Raw genomic sequence first — 15,557 nt, forward strand, 5'->3', positions numbered from 1 at the left:
TCCCCTCTTCGACGTGTCTGCGGCTAGAAAAGTTATGTAGCAAGTGGTCCCTACTCAAGTAGTATGAAAACAAGTACGTTAACGTCAACTTGATTTCCGGTAAAAACAATACATAAAAGCTTTCTTCATACTTTAGCTTTCCTTCTTGCAATAATCAAGTAATGTAACGCGCACAACTAAGTGTGGTTGTGGCCCTTTGTACATAACGCCGTACTAATTGTATGCGCACAATTTTAATTGCTTTTGCCTGAGAAATAACAGCTTGCAGGAAATTACGGTCTCGTATATAACGGCTTGTACAAACTGTTTCAATAAATGCGTTTGAATTTCCTCAAAGATAGCCAACGTGTGATTATTGCACACTTCTTCGAGATTAATTTTGTGATCGAGGCATACATCTTAAAGTGACTCGATGGAGTAATTATGAAAATTAGAAAATGAGCGTTTTACCCGAAGGGGAGTCAGATAATTGATTCCAATGGAAGATGAAGGCCGCCATCCGCGGAGTTTATAACTGGTTGCAGACATGAACAAACCTGATGCTGCTAATTTCTGCAGCGTTGTGAACTCCGTCCTGTTTCGCTTAGGAAAATCAAATAAACTACCGAAGAACGTAAGTGTCCTTAGAAGACGTCCATGAGTGACGTGACTGTTTAAGCCTCACCGCCATTTGTGCAGGAAGAGAGTGAGATGGCTGCTTGATCAGGACGCTTACTCAATATCACCCACTCCTAATGTCACTGCTAGGAGCTGTTGCGTACTCCAGGGTAGCGTATCCTACTGCTGCCGAGTAGTAGCGACGCCTGTTTATCGAAGCTCGACCAACATTACTATTGGGTAGCGTGGCGTTGTCGGCGGGCTGCAGGCATCCGGTAGACCATGGCGACCAGCCAAGGACGAGACGATTTCTAGTGCGAAACTTGCACGGTTCATTCAAAGGTTAGTGAAAGATGATGAGAAGAAAATGAAGTATTTTAAAGTACATCTCGGAGCCCCTTAAATAGGCTCTCTAAAATCATGGGAGGGATCTTACTCCCGCCGACGTCACGTGACAGGCACAGAGTCTGGTTTGTGGATGGGCGTCCCGCCTCCGTAGATACCAAGCCTGCAGGTCCGGGAATGTAGACGCTTTTCCGTTCTTCTAGGCGACGTTGGTTCGCGGAAAGGGCGTCTAGTTGGGGAAGGGCGACTGATCCGTTCTCCCACTTGACGTATTCGCGAGCGCGCCTCTGCAGGCGCCAGTCTGCGGTCCTGGGAATAGTAGACAGCTGATCCCCTGTCTTTCGCGCATTGCTGGTTCGCGGAAGTTCTCCTGAAGAGCTTGACAGTTCGAGGAAAGGGTCCCTATAATGTCGCGCACACACAAAATGGGCCTGTAAACACTGCGGGGCTTCCGCCAGACCGGCACACACTCCAGACAACCATGGCGAATTAGGAAGTCACACTTTGTTTCTATGAGACATGGTGGGCGAGAATCCTCTTTGCACGAGGTGCTATACGTCGACCGTAACATCGCACGGCCGCATAAAAAGGCGCAGCGGAAGACCTGGAACACGCCTGAACATTTATTAATGCGAAAGCATTATATGCCTCATTACGCGATGATCCGTCGCCGTAACCGGCGCCGCCGAAAGATGGCACCAAAAATAGCCGACGGCGCAAAGCGCAAGAAAACGTCGAAACATGCTCCAATTGACGTCGGATTTTCCCGTGCCCGCCTTCTGAAATCCCAAGAGAGTCAAAGGCGTTTGTATAAACAAAGTAAATTAATTGTTTGGAAAAGAAAATTTCGTAAATTCCAGTCTGGGTTGAAATCGAACCCGGGCCTCCGGGGTGCGTGAAGAGCCAACGCCTGATGAGCATGCTTCCCCGACGCCATGGTGGCTCCACGGTTCAGGTTGTTTAAAGGCATGGGTGAAGGCAAAAAAAAAAAGAAAGAAAGAAATTGGCGGATCCCACGCGCTGTGGGAATCAATGTAAGCGAAGCTTTGTATACTGTACGTTTGCTTTGATTGACAATAATCAGCGGTCAGGTTGGCTGCGAATGCGTAATTTCTTCGGCGTTTAGTCCAATACGAGAGCAGTGAGTTGATGTTAAACGTTACCTTGCGTGTACCACTGCCACTTGTCGGCGTAGTCCACAGGGGAGACGTGCTGCTGCGTACGGTGCGCGCTGCCGCTCAGGCGCGCCCATGCCTTAACGCGATCTGCGATGCGTGCAAAGTGCGCCGAGTGCTGGTAGCTTCGTATGCGCTGTGCTTTCGACGCTCAGTTCAGGTTGAAGCGACACGCAAGACGACGGTCAATTCGCTCGCTCCTGCTGCCGCGCTTCCTCACTCCAGCGTTCTGACAGCGAGTTTCGGCGGTCATCGAGTGAGATATGTTCATGTTTACGTGTGCGCGCGTGACACCGTACTTGTTAATTTAATTAGTAAGCGAATGTTTACAATTTTATACGGCCGATAAAACTACTATCCGTACTTCGTATAGCTGTCTACTAATTTTCTATCGCAAATGACCATTCGCCTTTTGGGCGAAACTGCGACTTTTTGTCGCATAGGAACGCAAGCACAGCACGCGCTATACGCATGAACTGTTAAACGCTGCCGTGGCGGCGCCGGCTGGGATGCACGGAGGCGAGCGCCATCTGGTGGTGTTGCAAGAAACCCAGGGGCCCGTGCGAACAAGACCTCAGCTGCAGCGCTCGGAAAGCCGGGATAAGAGGCAAGGAAAGCTCCGCTTTAAGAATACATAAATAAATAAATTCCTCCTTCAGCGTTCGCCCCGCTGATCAATGTGTAGCGGCACGACTGTCGTCTCCAGAGCCGGCGAAGAAGAAAGCGACTCACGTGCGCCGAAGGCGAGAATAGAGCACGCTGGCGCGCTCGACTTGAGCGGCCGCGGTATCAGCCGATCCGGAGATTCCGCGGTACCGTGGCTGGCCGGCCTACGTAAACCGTTGATCCGGCGGCTACCTCTTCGCGCCGCCTTTCACAAGTGCGCATCTCACAAGTATTGGACATTCGAGGAGGGCGTGGTGCACTCCATCGTCTGGGTAACCGCAATGGCACCGCTGACTAGGAACATGCGGTATACTGCTCAAAAAGTACCGCGTGTATGCTGTACCAACCCCAATAGGTGCTGTAATGTCTGAAATTTTCTGGTATGACTCAGCTTTGACGGAATTTCGTTTTACACATGCGTCTACAAAGATCAATTCGGAACTTCCATATGTTAAACGGAACTACATGTGTCCGACATTCTCTTTTTATGATCTTTGCAGGCATGCATGCAAACGGCAACATTGCCATTATTTTTCTTCTGTTCTTCTTCGAGTCACATAACCCAGCAAACTATTGGGAGGAACAAGCCACAGCTCCACAGGGCAAAGCGGACGCCGACTGGTCTCCATCTCTGAAAGCTTCAGAGTTCTTTATAATGATCACTTTGTATGGTATACACTCTGCCTCTCCACGAACAGTCGGCAAGAAAGCCCGAAGACACTGGACGAAGTGAACTGAGGCTGCGAGTAAGTGTCGGTCGCTTCCTGCACTGAGAAAGGTGCGAGCACCTGTGAGGACCATCTGGTAAAAGCAGAAGCTCATTTCCTTCAGCGCAATTGCGCCTAATCTACCGACATGTCGCAGGAAGAAGAGCGGGCTGCTGCTTAAACACAGCTAATAATAAAATTGGGAAATACGTGGAAGGTACGCCACTACCTATGCGCAAGCAAGTACCAACGTTCCGCGATAACGAACGCACTTCGCATTGACAATGCACTTCGTTCAGCGAAACGCATTTCGTAGCGCGCTTCTGGTATACGGCAAAAGTTTCTCTAGAAGAGCCCCTGCGACGCCTTATTCGCCTAATACCATTGACTCGACACGTCCTCGTGTTTCTTGTTACAACACTTGCTATTCCTGGTAACCAGCCCACACAGTAGGAAGAGCGACACCCTATCGTCAACTCACTGCCAAAAAAGAAAGAAAAAGAGAGGACCAGAGTGTTTGCCTGGTTGCGTTGCGGAGCGATGGGGCACCGGTAATGGGTGCCGTCACTATGTGCGCCTGATAGTGAGGTAGTAATATTGTTTTTTCTTTTTTTTAAGCCAGCGGCGTCCTATAACTCATTTCGCGCAAAGCCATCGAGAGCAAGGCGCTGCAGCACGCACGCCGTATATCTACAGGGGCGCACATGGCGTCGCTGATGAGGCAGATATCACGGAGCGCGCACAGGCCCCGCGCGAGGCCACGCGTGTAGCTATTTTATATCAAGCGCGCCTGCATCGCGTCAATGCACGGTTCCTCCCTCAAAGATGCGCGCCTCACTTGGGCCTCGGGGGGATTAGGCGTTGCCGCACCCTGCTGCCGATCACCTCCTCTTCCGAGTACCGAAAAGCGTGGCCTCTAATTTGCGATGAACGCGCTGCTTGGGAACCGGTGAGTACGCCGCCTTAAGGGCGCCGTTCCACAAGAAAAATGGCCCTTCATTGCCTGATACCCCGCATCTCTTGTTTGTTCTGCGCGCCTGGAATGACTTTTATAGCCGGCCCGCCAGTAGGCTCACCTGCGGCAAGCCCAAGGGGCGGGAACTCTCTGCAAGCCTCGTACACGCCTAGCGGGACGTTTATGTGTAACTTAGTCGTTTTGGAGAAGACGTGCATTGGTGACGTGGACGCAATTTATTCTACAGCATTGTCTCCCTACAAGACGCCTGCCTAGCAAACCAGGCGGGGAGTGTCTATTATTATTTTTTCATGCGACACCGTTATATAGGTCGACCTCACACACTCTGCAGATATCTGTCTGACTAAAATGTGAGCCAATCTCGAAGGCAGTGCAGTCAAACACAGCGTCTCAACGCGCTATAATGTAGCTGCCACGAGGGAAGAATGCGAGAAACTAGCACGTGGCCCACGCGCCAGGTGTTTCGAAGAACAAGCTTGGCACGAGAGAAGCACACCTGAGATCATGGCCTAGCATTGGGCTGCTGCGGCGAAAGACAAAAAGGTTCGATCCCACCATCAGTCACGCATTTCTCGATAGCATCATAGAGAGGCTTCACCCGCTTTGCGAGGCATATAACTGAAAACTCGAGGTGTATTGGGCGAAAGTTTGCTGGTGGAAGAAGTGTCATGAATTGATGTGCTGTAATATCCTTCAGCTTTTTGTGGGCCTAATTTCGTCACTGCCGTCCTTATGTCGGTGTTGTTTATTCTTCCGTCCTTTGAATCTTGTTTTCTTCATGGTCAGAGCTCAGACCATTTACAATTTGGCTCTTTAACTCCTGGCAACTTCTTCCCATGAAGGAGCGTTACCCGAAGCAGCATATCTTGTTTAGTGATGCTCTTTGCGGGCCCATGCAGTATGCAGAGAGAAGCTTGACGTCACAGGTATCGGTGTGTCTGTGTATCCTTGCGAATGATTCACGTTCACGCTATTGCCATAGTCATGCCACGTATTATTTGTCGGAATGCACTGGTATATGCACCGCTCATAGTAACTCGTAGAACCAACTCGCCCAAAGAGAAGTGTTTATGATCATAGTAGAAAAGGCAACGACGCGCATGCGCTTCATAAGACCGATAACAACGGCAGGCATACGCCGAAGCCAGAGATTTTAAGAAACCAGCAAGTAGGACGGTGAGATGGCTGTTAGACTCAGCGAGAGTTGAGGATACATTAAAAGCGACGCGATTGAGCCCAGAATAATTATCTTTCAATTACGTGTAAACAATATGCAGCAGCAGGCATGTGAAGGCTGTGGACAACGAAGGCGTCGCCTTGGAACACATGGCGGGGCACTTGACACTAGTGTTCAATTTTCTCGCGAAAACTATCATTGCGCATTTAAAAATATATGGACATATTTTCTACCATGAGCACCGATGTACTATCATATAGGCACCAAAATATTTGTAGACTGATACTTCCGAGAATGAGAGAAGAAGGAGACGGTTCGTCTTTTCAGTTTAACTGCACTGCTAAAATGTTCTAGTGTCTGCTCAAGTTTCTGCTGACAACCTATATACCGTACAGTAGCCGTACGGAAGCGGGATAGCGAACAAGGTTCCGGTGCGGGGCCCGAAACGTCTTATTATTTACGTTTGTGGTCGACGTCCATTTTAGCTATGTTTAACACAAACTAACACATGGGGTTTTCCAGCTACGTGCTACATATAAAAGAGCGAACAAGGACGACTTTCTCAGGCCCAGAATGTATCAGAAGCGGTTGACCAAACGAAGGGTAAGTGGGCAGGCGATCATATTTAAGAGCGCTGTTGAGGAATTAAGCAGGCATGCCAGCGCAAGAAGCGTACATGACACCATTACTGAGCATTAGGGCGGCTGTGCGCTTCATTGGAGGCACGAATGGTAGCTGTCTGCGTACATCTGCCTTTCGAGATTTTTGATCTTCTTAGTATTACTTCTTCATCTATTCTGATTTTTTTTCTTTAGCATTTGTGTTAATGCTGGACCTCTAGGGAGATGTACAGTGTTCTGTTCTTTTTTTGTTTTGCTTCAAACATTCTTTTTAAAAACGCCTACAAAGTTTGCTCAAGTGACGACACTACACATTATGTGCCTATGCAGACATCAATTGCAAGTGAAATCAAATCAATCAATTCAATAATTAGACTATATGTATATTAATTAACTTCTAAGTTGCAAACATTACGGCGCATGTTTATATTAGAAAGTTGTAGGGAATCGTCATAAAGGTCTACTTCCGTGTTTCAACATTTCAGAACGGTCATGTAAACTGAAATAATTGATCTCAAATTATTTCCTGCAATTATTGTTGCATTTAAAAGAAAACATTAAGATGCAGTGACTGTTGGTACCGAAATTTTGATTTAGGTCGTCAATTTTTCGTAAAAAATTGCCAAAATCGAAAATTTTCAGCAAACGAAACTATCAAGTTTACAACTCTAACTCAGCAAGGAAAAATGCTAGCACAATTCTGTGAATTGTATATGATAGTAGAACGTAACAAATTCACCTAAAATATACATTGACATATCGAATTTGTCCGCTTTGAATGATCTAATGCATGTCGTTTACAGAACCGTGAGATCTATTCCTGATACAGAGCTATTAATTTGTAAACTTCGCGCTTCTATAATCTTCAAACTTCCGATGCTTTGAAAACTCTTTTTACAAAATTCAGGCCCTAAATCGAAATTCTCCTGTCAACAATGACTAAAATTTAACTTTCTCTGTCAAATGCAACAAGTTTCACTAAAATCGGTCCAGGGGTTATCTTAGAAAAGCGTTTCTGCGTTTTGCACGTATTTGAATAGGCCGCGTCGGAGTTGGGCCCAAGCTAAAGCTTCCACTTAAGCGTCCTCATAATGTTTACATCTAGGAAGATAACTATGATGATTTCGTTTTTGTTTAAAGCACGGTTTACTGCTTCTGCCACAAAGTTTACTGCAGTAGCCGTACAGTATTCCTTTCTATAGACATGTTGATTCGGAGTTAGGATACTGTATTTGTAATTAACTCGATCATTCTTTTGACTACTGTTTCTCGAAAAGTATGTTCGCGCATAACAAAATTGTTATGGTGCAGTACTTTGCTTTGTTGTCGGGACATTTTCCTTTGTGTATTGTTGTGATACTCCCTATTTTGAGCTCTTCGAGGTACATGCCTGTCACGAATGACTGGTTCAATATTACTGCTAGAGGTTTGCATAAGGTTTTAATGTAGTCCGTCAGTATCTTAAGTGGCGTGTATACCATCATGACCCATAGCCTTGTGCGATGGCATCTGACGTGCAACTGCAATGATTTCAGCTCCTGTAATTTCTCGAGAAACGAAGAGAGAGAGAGAGAAAGGAAATACAGAGAGGTTAACCACAAATTATCGCCAGTTGGTTACCCTGTACTGGGGGAGGGGCAAAGGGATGCGATAGGTGCGAGAGAGAAAAAAGTGAGAAAAGGGGGAAAAAAACCACACGCACGCACATACTGTTTCTGTCGGCATTGTTACACAGTCTGCGAAGGCTTTCCTAGTGTTACACAGTGTCACCGTCCCATCCTACGTCACACAGTGTACAATCTCAATTTGTCACAAAGTCCCGTGTCGTTTAAATAGCGCAGCAGCGCATTCACAGCGGCTCATGCTGATGCGAAAAACGAAAGCATCCTTGTGAACAGTCGGGATCGGTGAGTCATATTCTTCGTTTGTAACGGTTGTCACCTCTTTTCCTATGGTTACGATATAATCATTGAGTAGTTCTGCAAGTTCTCTTTCATTACAACCTACAAAACTTAGGTCAGATAAAACAAGTTGTTGCGGTTCGGGTCTTGCGACTGCCTTTATTGTACGCCAAATTTCCTTTCTATTACCATTAACTTTCACGATAAGCTTACTGCAATATTCTGTGATATTCTGTAATTAATATGGCGCGAGCGCATGCACGCGGCAGTTTACGCCAGAGAAGCAGGAATGAAATGGGCAAATTTATAGAATTTCATTAACCGCTCCATGAAAGCTTCGCTTCACACATATTCCAAAATGTGCATTGCCTCGGCATAATTCTTTTTCATTCATGTTTCCACAAGTAAGGTGAGGGTATAGTATAATTCTAAAATAGCTTTGGGGCACCAAGCGGGGGCGAAAAAAGAAACGAGTTTTTAACTCGTTTTAGCATATATTCCTGGCTTGCTGAGTGCAATAAGTGATACTACAGTGAAACAAAGAAGATTATATTTCCATCGTCCTCGTATAATTTCTTGCCTCACACACTCTTTAAATATTTGTAAGAATTAAACATCATAAAACAACAACCTCTCTGTAGTAGCCGCCACGTATGGCTCCAGGAAACCCAGCAGACGATACAATGAACTCAGGTCGCCCAAACACTCTTGACAAAACCTAGTCCGCAGAAAGGAGCGTAGATTATTCCGCAAGAACCGGCGAACCAACTGTTTCCCAGACGGCAAAAGCGAGCTATTCCTGGCGAGGTCGCGCCGAAAAGGGTTGGTCCGCTTCCACGATGACCTCCAAATGAACGCGGCAATAACACGACGCAATTTGAACAGATGGCAGTGCAAAGCTCAATAGTTGTAATACGTACCGAGTTTTCAAAGAACCTATTACGAGCTGCCGAACGCGCTAAGGTTAGTAAACCCCAGCTCTTCTGGTTGACCTCCTTTTGTGTACGCCAGTGAGGCTCAGCGTCATCGTAGTACACATAGGAGGCTCGTCGCTGCTTCACTGGCGTTCACCGGCGCCAGAGGGTGGAGAACGACGCTGCGGAGCATGCTCGCCCTGTCAGCTGACCATGACTGGCCCGTTTCTGCTATGCTCTGCTGAATAGCGCTGTCGTCGGCGCCTCCTACGTCTTCTAGCGCATTCTCGTCTCTGTGGCGTACAGCACCTTCATTCTTTTTCCCTCTCAAACGGAGATTTATTGCGCACGAATGTTTACCGCAACCGAATTCGTACTCAAGAGTGGCGTACATCCTTGCTGCACACAATATTGGGCCATCTGGGGCGTCGCTGCTTCGCCTCATGGGGCAAGTGCAACATTTTTTACAGCTCTCAACTGCACGCCTCCCATTTTGTCTTCCGCTGCTCCCAGCGCGGTCCTGAGCGACATCGTTAGCCTCCAAGTTTTGTATTTATGGAACAGAAATGGCAGGACAGGCCGATTACATTTACAGGCTACTGGTCGTAGCGATTGAGCGTGTGCCGTGTGCACTCCAAAATATAAATATTTATATATAAAAATATTTCCTTTAATTACCAGCCGCCTCCAGTGATTGCTTCGCTTGTATAATTTTACTCGTTCTCTGCACCAAACAGTGATTACAAACTAGTGGGCACACCGGCTGGCAGTCCAACAACATCGCGATTAATCCATTCCTGCTTTTCACGCAGGTACTGCTACTTGGAACGACAGAGACGGCCAGTGCAACGAATGAAGCTGTGTGTCGAGTTGGCTCAGCTCACTCGAACGGAGACTGCGCACAAGAACTGCCGCATCAAGTCGACACCGACAGCTGGACACCGCTCCCTTCATCGTCGTCGTCTTCCCTCTACATAAGGAATAGCCCGGTCTGGGATTCCTTCAGTGGGCACACCGGCTGGCAGTCCAACAACATCGCGATGAATCCATTCCTGCTTTTCACGCAGGTTAGTAACAATTATGGTTCTATTCGAACGAGTGATCGTTGTTTCGTCCAGCTGGTGTGCCCTCACAATGTGTGTACATTATTTTCGCACTTACGGAATGTTTTTGTTGCTCTTCTCATGCTCTGCGTAGACGTTGAGTGTAACGCTGGGCCCGCTACTACTGAGGAACTGCTTCGTCAGCTACTCGAAGGGCACAAAACCATGCAAAAACGGTTGGGTGCAATAGAAGTTCAGTTAAAACAGGTGGAAGAATCTATGTCAACTGTAAGAGAACTAGGCTCTAAGATTGCCGGTTTGGAAAGCACTGTCCAAAGTCTTGAAAGGAAACTGGTCGACCTTGAGGATAGAAGCCGCCGCAATAATCTTATCTTATTTGGTATTAGCGAAAAGGTGCCTGAAACTTCGGCAACACTTTCTGAGACAGTGGTGAACCTATTTCAGGACAAGTTGGGCGTACAGGTCTCCTCGATAGAAAGAATCCATAGGCTAGGGCGCAAACAAGCAAACAAATCTCGGCCAATAATTCTTAAAATGTTCAATCACTGCGAAAAAGTGAATATACTTAAGAATTCTCATAAATTTAAGGGAAGCGAAATCTCTGTGTCTGAGGATTTTTCCGCTGTTACAAGAACAATTAGAAAAAACCTCTGAGCGAGTGCAGCTGAGGACAGAAAAAAAGGCAGGAAAGTGAAACTTGTATACGATAAGATTAAGATAGATGATGACATGTTTCAATGGGACAGCACTTTGATGAAAAGGGTTCCAATTGTTCAAGAAAGCCGCAGTGTAAAACGAACACAATAAGTAAATGATTGCCCTAAACAGACGTTCCGGTGCATCAATGTCAATGCCGAAGTCTAGCGAACAAATTAACTGACTTAGACAGCATTATCTTAGCACATCACCCTCACGTTGTAGTGGTGACGGAAACATGGTTACATCCAGATATTTATGACAGCGACGTAACACCGTGTAGTTATAATATTTTCCGGAGTGACAGAAATGGTCGCGGTGGTGGCGTCGCAATAATATACAAAGAATCTCTGCGAGTGTCAAGGTTACCAAACATTGACGGGCTAGAAAGTGTAATAGTTAAAGTATTCCTAGAGGAATTCCATTTAATAATTGGGGGATTTTATCGGCCCCCGAGCTCCAATAATACATTCGTAGAAAAGCTTAATGAATTCTTATGCCAAAATGAAATCCGTTCTGCTAACTTGTTGTTGACAGGGGATTTCAACTTTCCGTCAATAAATTGGTTAACCGATACTCCAGAGGCTTTAACTAGTGTCTGTCAATCATTCCTCGATGTGGTGCTCTTGCATAATCTGACTCAGCTAGTCACTGAGCCCACCCGCGTGCAAAATTGCTCACAGTCAACTCTGGACCTCTTCCTTGTTACCGCCAACCTGCTACGCCGTAAGCCCCATGTGGATGTCTTAGAAGGAATTTCAGACCACAAAATGCTAAATCTAAGCTTGGAACTTCATACTACACCTATACCCGCCGTGGTTGCTCAGTGGCTATGGTGTTGGGCTGCTGAGCACGAGGTCGCGGGATCGAATCCCGGCCACGGCGGCCGCATTTCGATGGGGGCGAAATGCGAAAACACCCGTGTGCTTAGATTTAGGTGCACGTTAAAGAACCCCAGGTGGTCAAAATTTCCGGAGTCCTCCACTACGGCGTGCCTCATAATCAGAAAGTGGTTTTGGCACGTAAAACCCCAAATATTATTATTATACTACACCTAAGCTTCAGAAGAGATAGTTATTCTCTTGTTCTCACGCGCAAGTGACGTCGATATTTTAGATGAACTATACAGTTCGTTTTCTTCTTTTTCTGGTTTGTATGAATCACAGAGTTGTTCTGTTGAGCACATGTGGGCCTTCTTCAAAAACTTAGTTCACCGATGCATAAGTGATTTTGTGCCAAGAAAACGGAAAATAGTGCGCAGCAGCAATCCATGGATGACAAAGGACATTGCGCGTCTGGGGCGTAAACTGAAAAAAGCAAGACGTCAGCATACAAAACGTCTTTCACAGACCACAGCCGATAAGATTGCCGCACTACGCCAGTCGTTACGGGACTCTATCAGTAATGCTAAACACTATTTCCATACTGTGCGTATGAAAAAGTTTCTTCTCTTATCTCCAAGTAAATTCTGGCGATATCTCGCGCCACGCAAGAAATCGATTCTTGGCCTCTCTACAGATAGCGCGACTACGTACGACAAGTTAGAAATTGCACAAGCGCTCAACCAGTACTTCAGTTCGGTATTCACACATGACGACGGTTTCGCACCACAGTCCTATTCTGTGGTTGATTTACCTCCAATCACTGACATTTGTGTAACTGAGGAAGGCGTGTTAGCTCTTCTGCTCAACATAGACACCAAGAAATCGCCGGGTATCGATGAAATACCCAACACCTTTCTTGTCCGTTATGCTGTACCCGCCGTGGTTGCTCAGTGGCTATGGTGTTGGGCTGCTGAGCACGAGGTCGCGGGATCGAATCCCGGCCACGGCGGCCGCATTTCGATGGGGGCGAAATGCGAAAACACCCGTGTGCTTAGATTTAGGTACACGTTAAAGAACAGGTGGTCAAAATTTCCGGAGTCCTCCACTACGGCGTGCCTCATAATCAGAAAGTGGTTTTGGCACGTAAAACCCCAAATATTATTATTATGCTGAGTGGTGTGCAAGGTACTTAACCCTAGTTTTTAAGAAATCGCTAAAACGCTCAGAGTCGCCATCAGATTGGAAATTCGCAAAAATTACTCCGATTCCTAAAGAACGAAACCCGTCAACACCTTCTTCCTACAGGCCGATTTCTCTCCTGTGTACTTCCGTAAAGCTGCTAGAACACATCATCTGTAAACACATAACCAATTTTCTCGAGGAGAATCACGTTATCGATAACTGACAGCATGGGTTCCGTCGCGGTCTTTCCACTATTACTCAACTGATTGCAACTGTCCACGACCTGGCAGCAGCATTAGATAGGCAAAGTCAAGTCGATATCATTTTTCTTGATTTCGAGAAGGCGTTCGACCGCGTATCACATCATAAATTATTGTTAAAATTAAAACCCATATTAAAACACGACTGCCTTCTCTCGTGGATTGAAGCCTATCTTTCGCACAGGCGTCAAAGTGTAGTTGTCGATGGTGTCCTTTCTGATGCGGTCCCAGTGGATTCCGGTATTCCGCAGGGCTCTGTCCTAGGTCCCCTTTTCTTTCTAGTGTTCATTAACGACATTGCTGAAAACATACATGTTAAACTGCGACTGTTCGCTGATGATTGTATAATTTATCAAGAAATTTCTAGTCCTGACGATCAACTTCTTTTAAGCGATTCCCTATCTACAATTGAAAACTGGTGCTCGACGTGGCAAATGACTGTGAATTTGAAAAAGACCGTAGCAATGACTGTCACACGTAAAAAGAATCCCTTAAGTTTTACATATCGCATAGCCAACAAACCTCTTTTAGTCGTAAATACCTTTAAATACTTAGGAATTCACATAACCTCTGATCTTCGATGGAATGCACATATCTCGCATATCGAAAAAAAAGCCCTAAAACAACTGCATTACTTGAGGAGAACACAAGCTCAATCTACTCAAGAAATAAAGCTTTTAGCCTATAAAACCTATGTACGAACGCTATTAGAATATGCTGCGGCAGTATGGGATCCCTGGACCGAAAGTACCAAAGTGAAACTAGAAAATGTCCAACGCAAGACAGTCAGGTTTATATTTAATTGTTACAGCTGGAATATAAGCCCAACAGCCCTGCTGCACACCGCAGGACTCGAACAGTTGGACATCCGACGTCACCGCGAACGAATAAAATTATTTTACTTATATTATCATAATAAAATAAAACTAGAGGAAGGCATTCTGGTTGAGCCCCTTACCCACCGCCCTACGCTTTCCTATCATTCCAAAAAAGTCGGCGCAATCTTGTGCAAAACAAATCTTTTTAAATACTCTTTTTTTCCCCACACCATTGTTCAATGGAATGATCTGCCTGGAAACGTGGTCAGTTCCGAAACGGTGAACTTGTTTTTACAAGCCCTGAATGAACAATAGGGCACACATGCAATTTGTTTTGAGTCGAGTGTTTTGTCTTTTGATTCTACTGTGTTTTGCACTCCAGCCGAGTCTCGTTGTTTGCTTCTTTTGTTGCAATGTACGTTTTCTTTGTTCCTGTTTTCTCTATACCCCACTCCTGCCTAAGGCTTGTAATACAGGCCGGCAGTATTTGCTAAATAAATAAATGTCTAGCTCTCCCTACGCTATTGAAAAGCAATTATAAATAATCTTCAATCTTGGCCTCAGCCCCGCCATAGACATAGATGACATGGGGTCCTTGCGCCGTGTGCCTTTCCGTCTTTCTGCCTCGCACATTTGTTCAGTGTGAATGCTCAATACCAAATCTGTTCTCGGTTTCTCCACAGATGCTGTCACTCACCACCAACAAAGCAGCAAGCTTTATGTAGCAGGAACAAACGTCCAGGAGCTCACCTGCAAAGAGGAACGAAATCGACGCACACTGTTAACGTTGAGCGCAATACAGATGCAAATGTGCGCAGATCATACCTCACTGTTGGTTTGCAGATTATCCTAGTTACAACGTGCGTCAAGGAGTAGGAAAATCACTTCACCAGCTTTATCACATAAATATGACAGTTGCCTTGGCGTGAGTGACGTCAATTTTTTTCTGACAGCCACCCTTCGGAATAAACCATCACGGATATCACTTAACGTTACCGCCATCCTTCCTGCGCCTTACCAACTACACTCAACACACGCACACACACACACACACACACACACACACACACACACACACATACATGCATGCATGCATGCATACATAGATACATGCATCCATAGATACATACATAGATACATACATACATACATACATACATACATACATACATACATACATACATACATACATACATACATACATACATACATACATACATACATACATACATACATACATACATACATACATACATACATACATACATACATACATACATACATACATACATACATACATGGTGTTATTTTAGCTGCACCGACTTTTTTTAATTAGAATAAAATATAAATCGCGGTAACGTTATGTTTACCTTTCGAGTGTACGGATAGGCAGCCTCTAGGCACAGAGCAATTTCCGTTATTAGGTGCGTGATTAGCAAAGTTACAGTAATTAATGCAATTATGGGGTTTTACGTGGAAAAACTACTTTCTGATTATGAGGCACGCCGTAGCGGAGGACTCCGTAAATTTCGACCACCTGGAAATCTTTAACGTGCACCTAAATTTAAGTACACGGCTGTTTTCGCATTTTGCCCCCATCGAAATGCGGCCGCCATGGCCGTGATTCGATCCCGC

The 15,557-nt window shown here is 45.7% G+C and overlaps 1 protein-coding gene across 1 annotated transcript; it reads left to right on the forward strand.

Moving 5' to 3' along the window:
- The first annotated feature begins 2,626 nt into the window (after nt 1-2,626).
- Nucleotides 2,627-14,907, forward strand: LOC142582120 (uncharacterized). The gene is made up of 4 exons (XM_075691520.1): nt 2,627-2,724; nt 4,187-4,439; nt 9,891-10,145; nt 14,606-14,907. Exons 1-4 carry the CDS (start codon nt 2,627-2,629, stop codon nt 14,645-14,647), a joined length of 648 nt encoding a protein of 215 aa, XP_075547635.1. The 3' UTR covers nt 14,648-14,907.
- The last annotated feature ends 650 nt before the right edge of the window (nt 14,908-15,557 follow it).

This window comes from Dermacentor variabilis, chromosome 5 (genome assembly GCF_050947875.1).
Source record: "Dermacentor variabilis isolate Ectoservices chromosome 5, ASM5094787v1, whole genome shotgun sequence".
NCBI classification, from domain to species: domain Eukaryota; kingdom Metazoa; phylum Arthropoda; class Arachnida; order Ixodida; family Ixodidae; genus Dermacentor; species Dermacentor variabilis.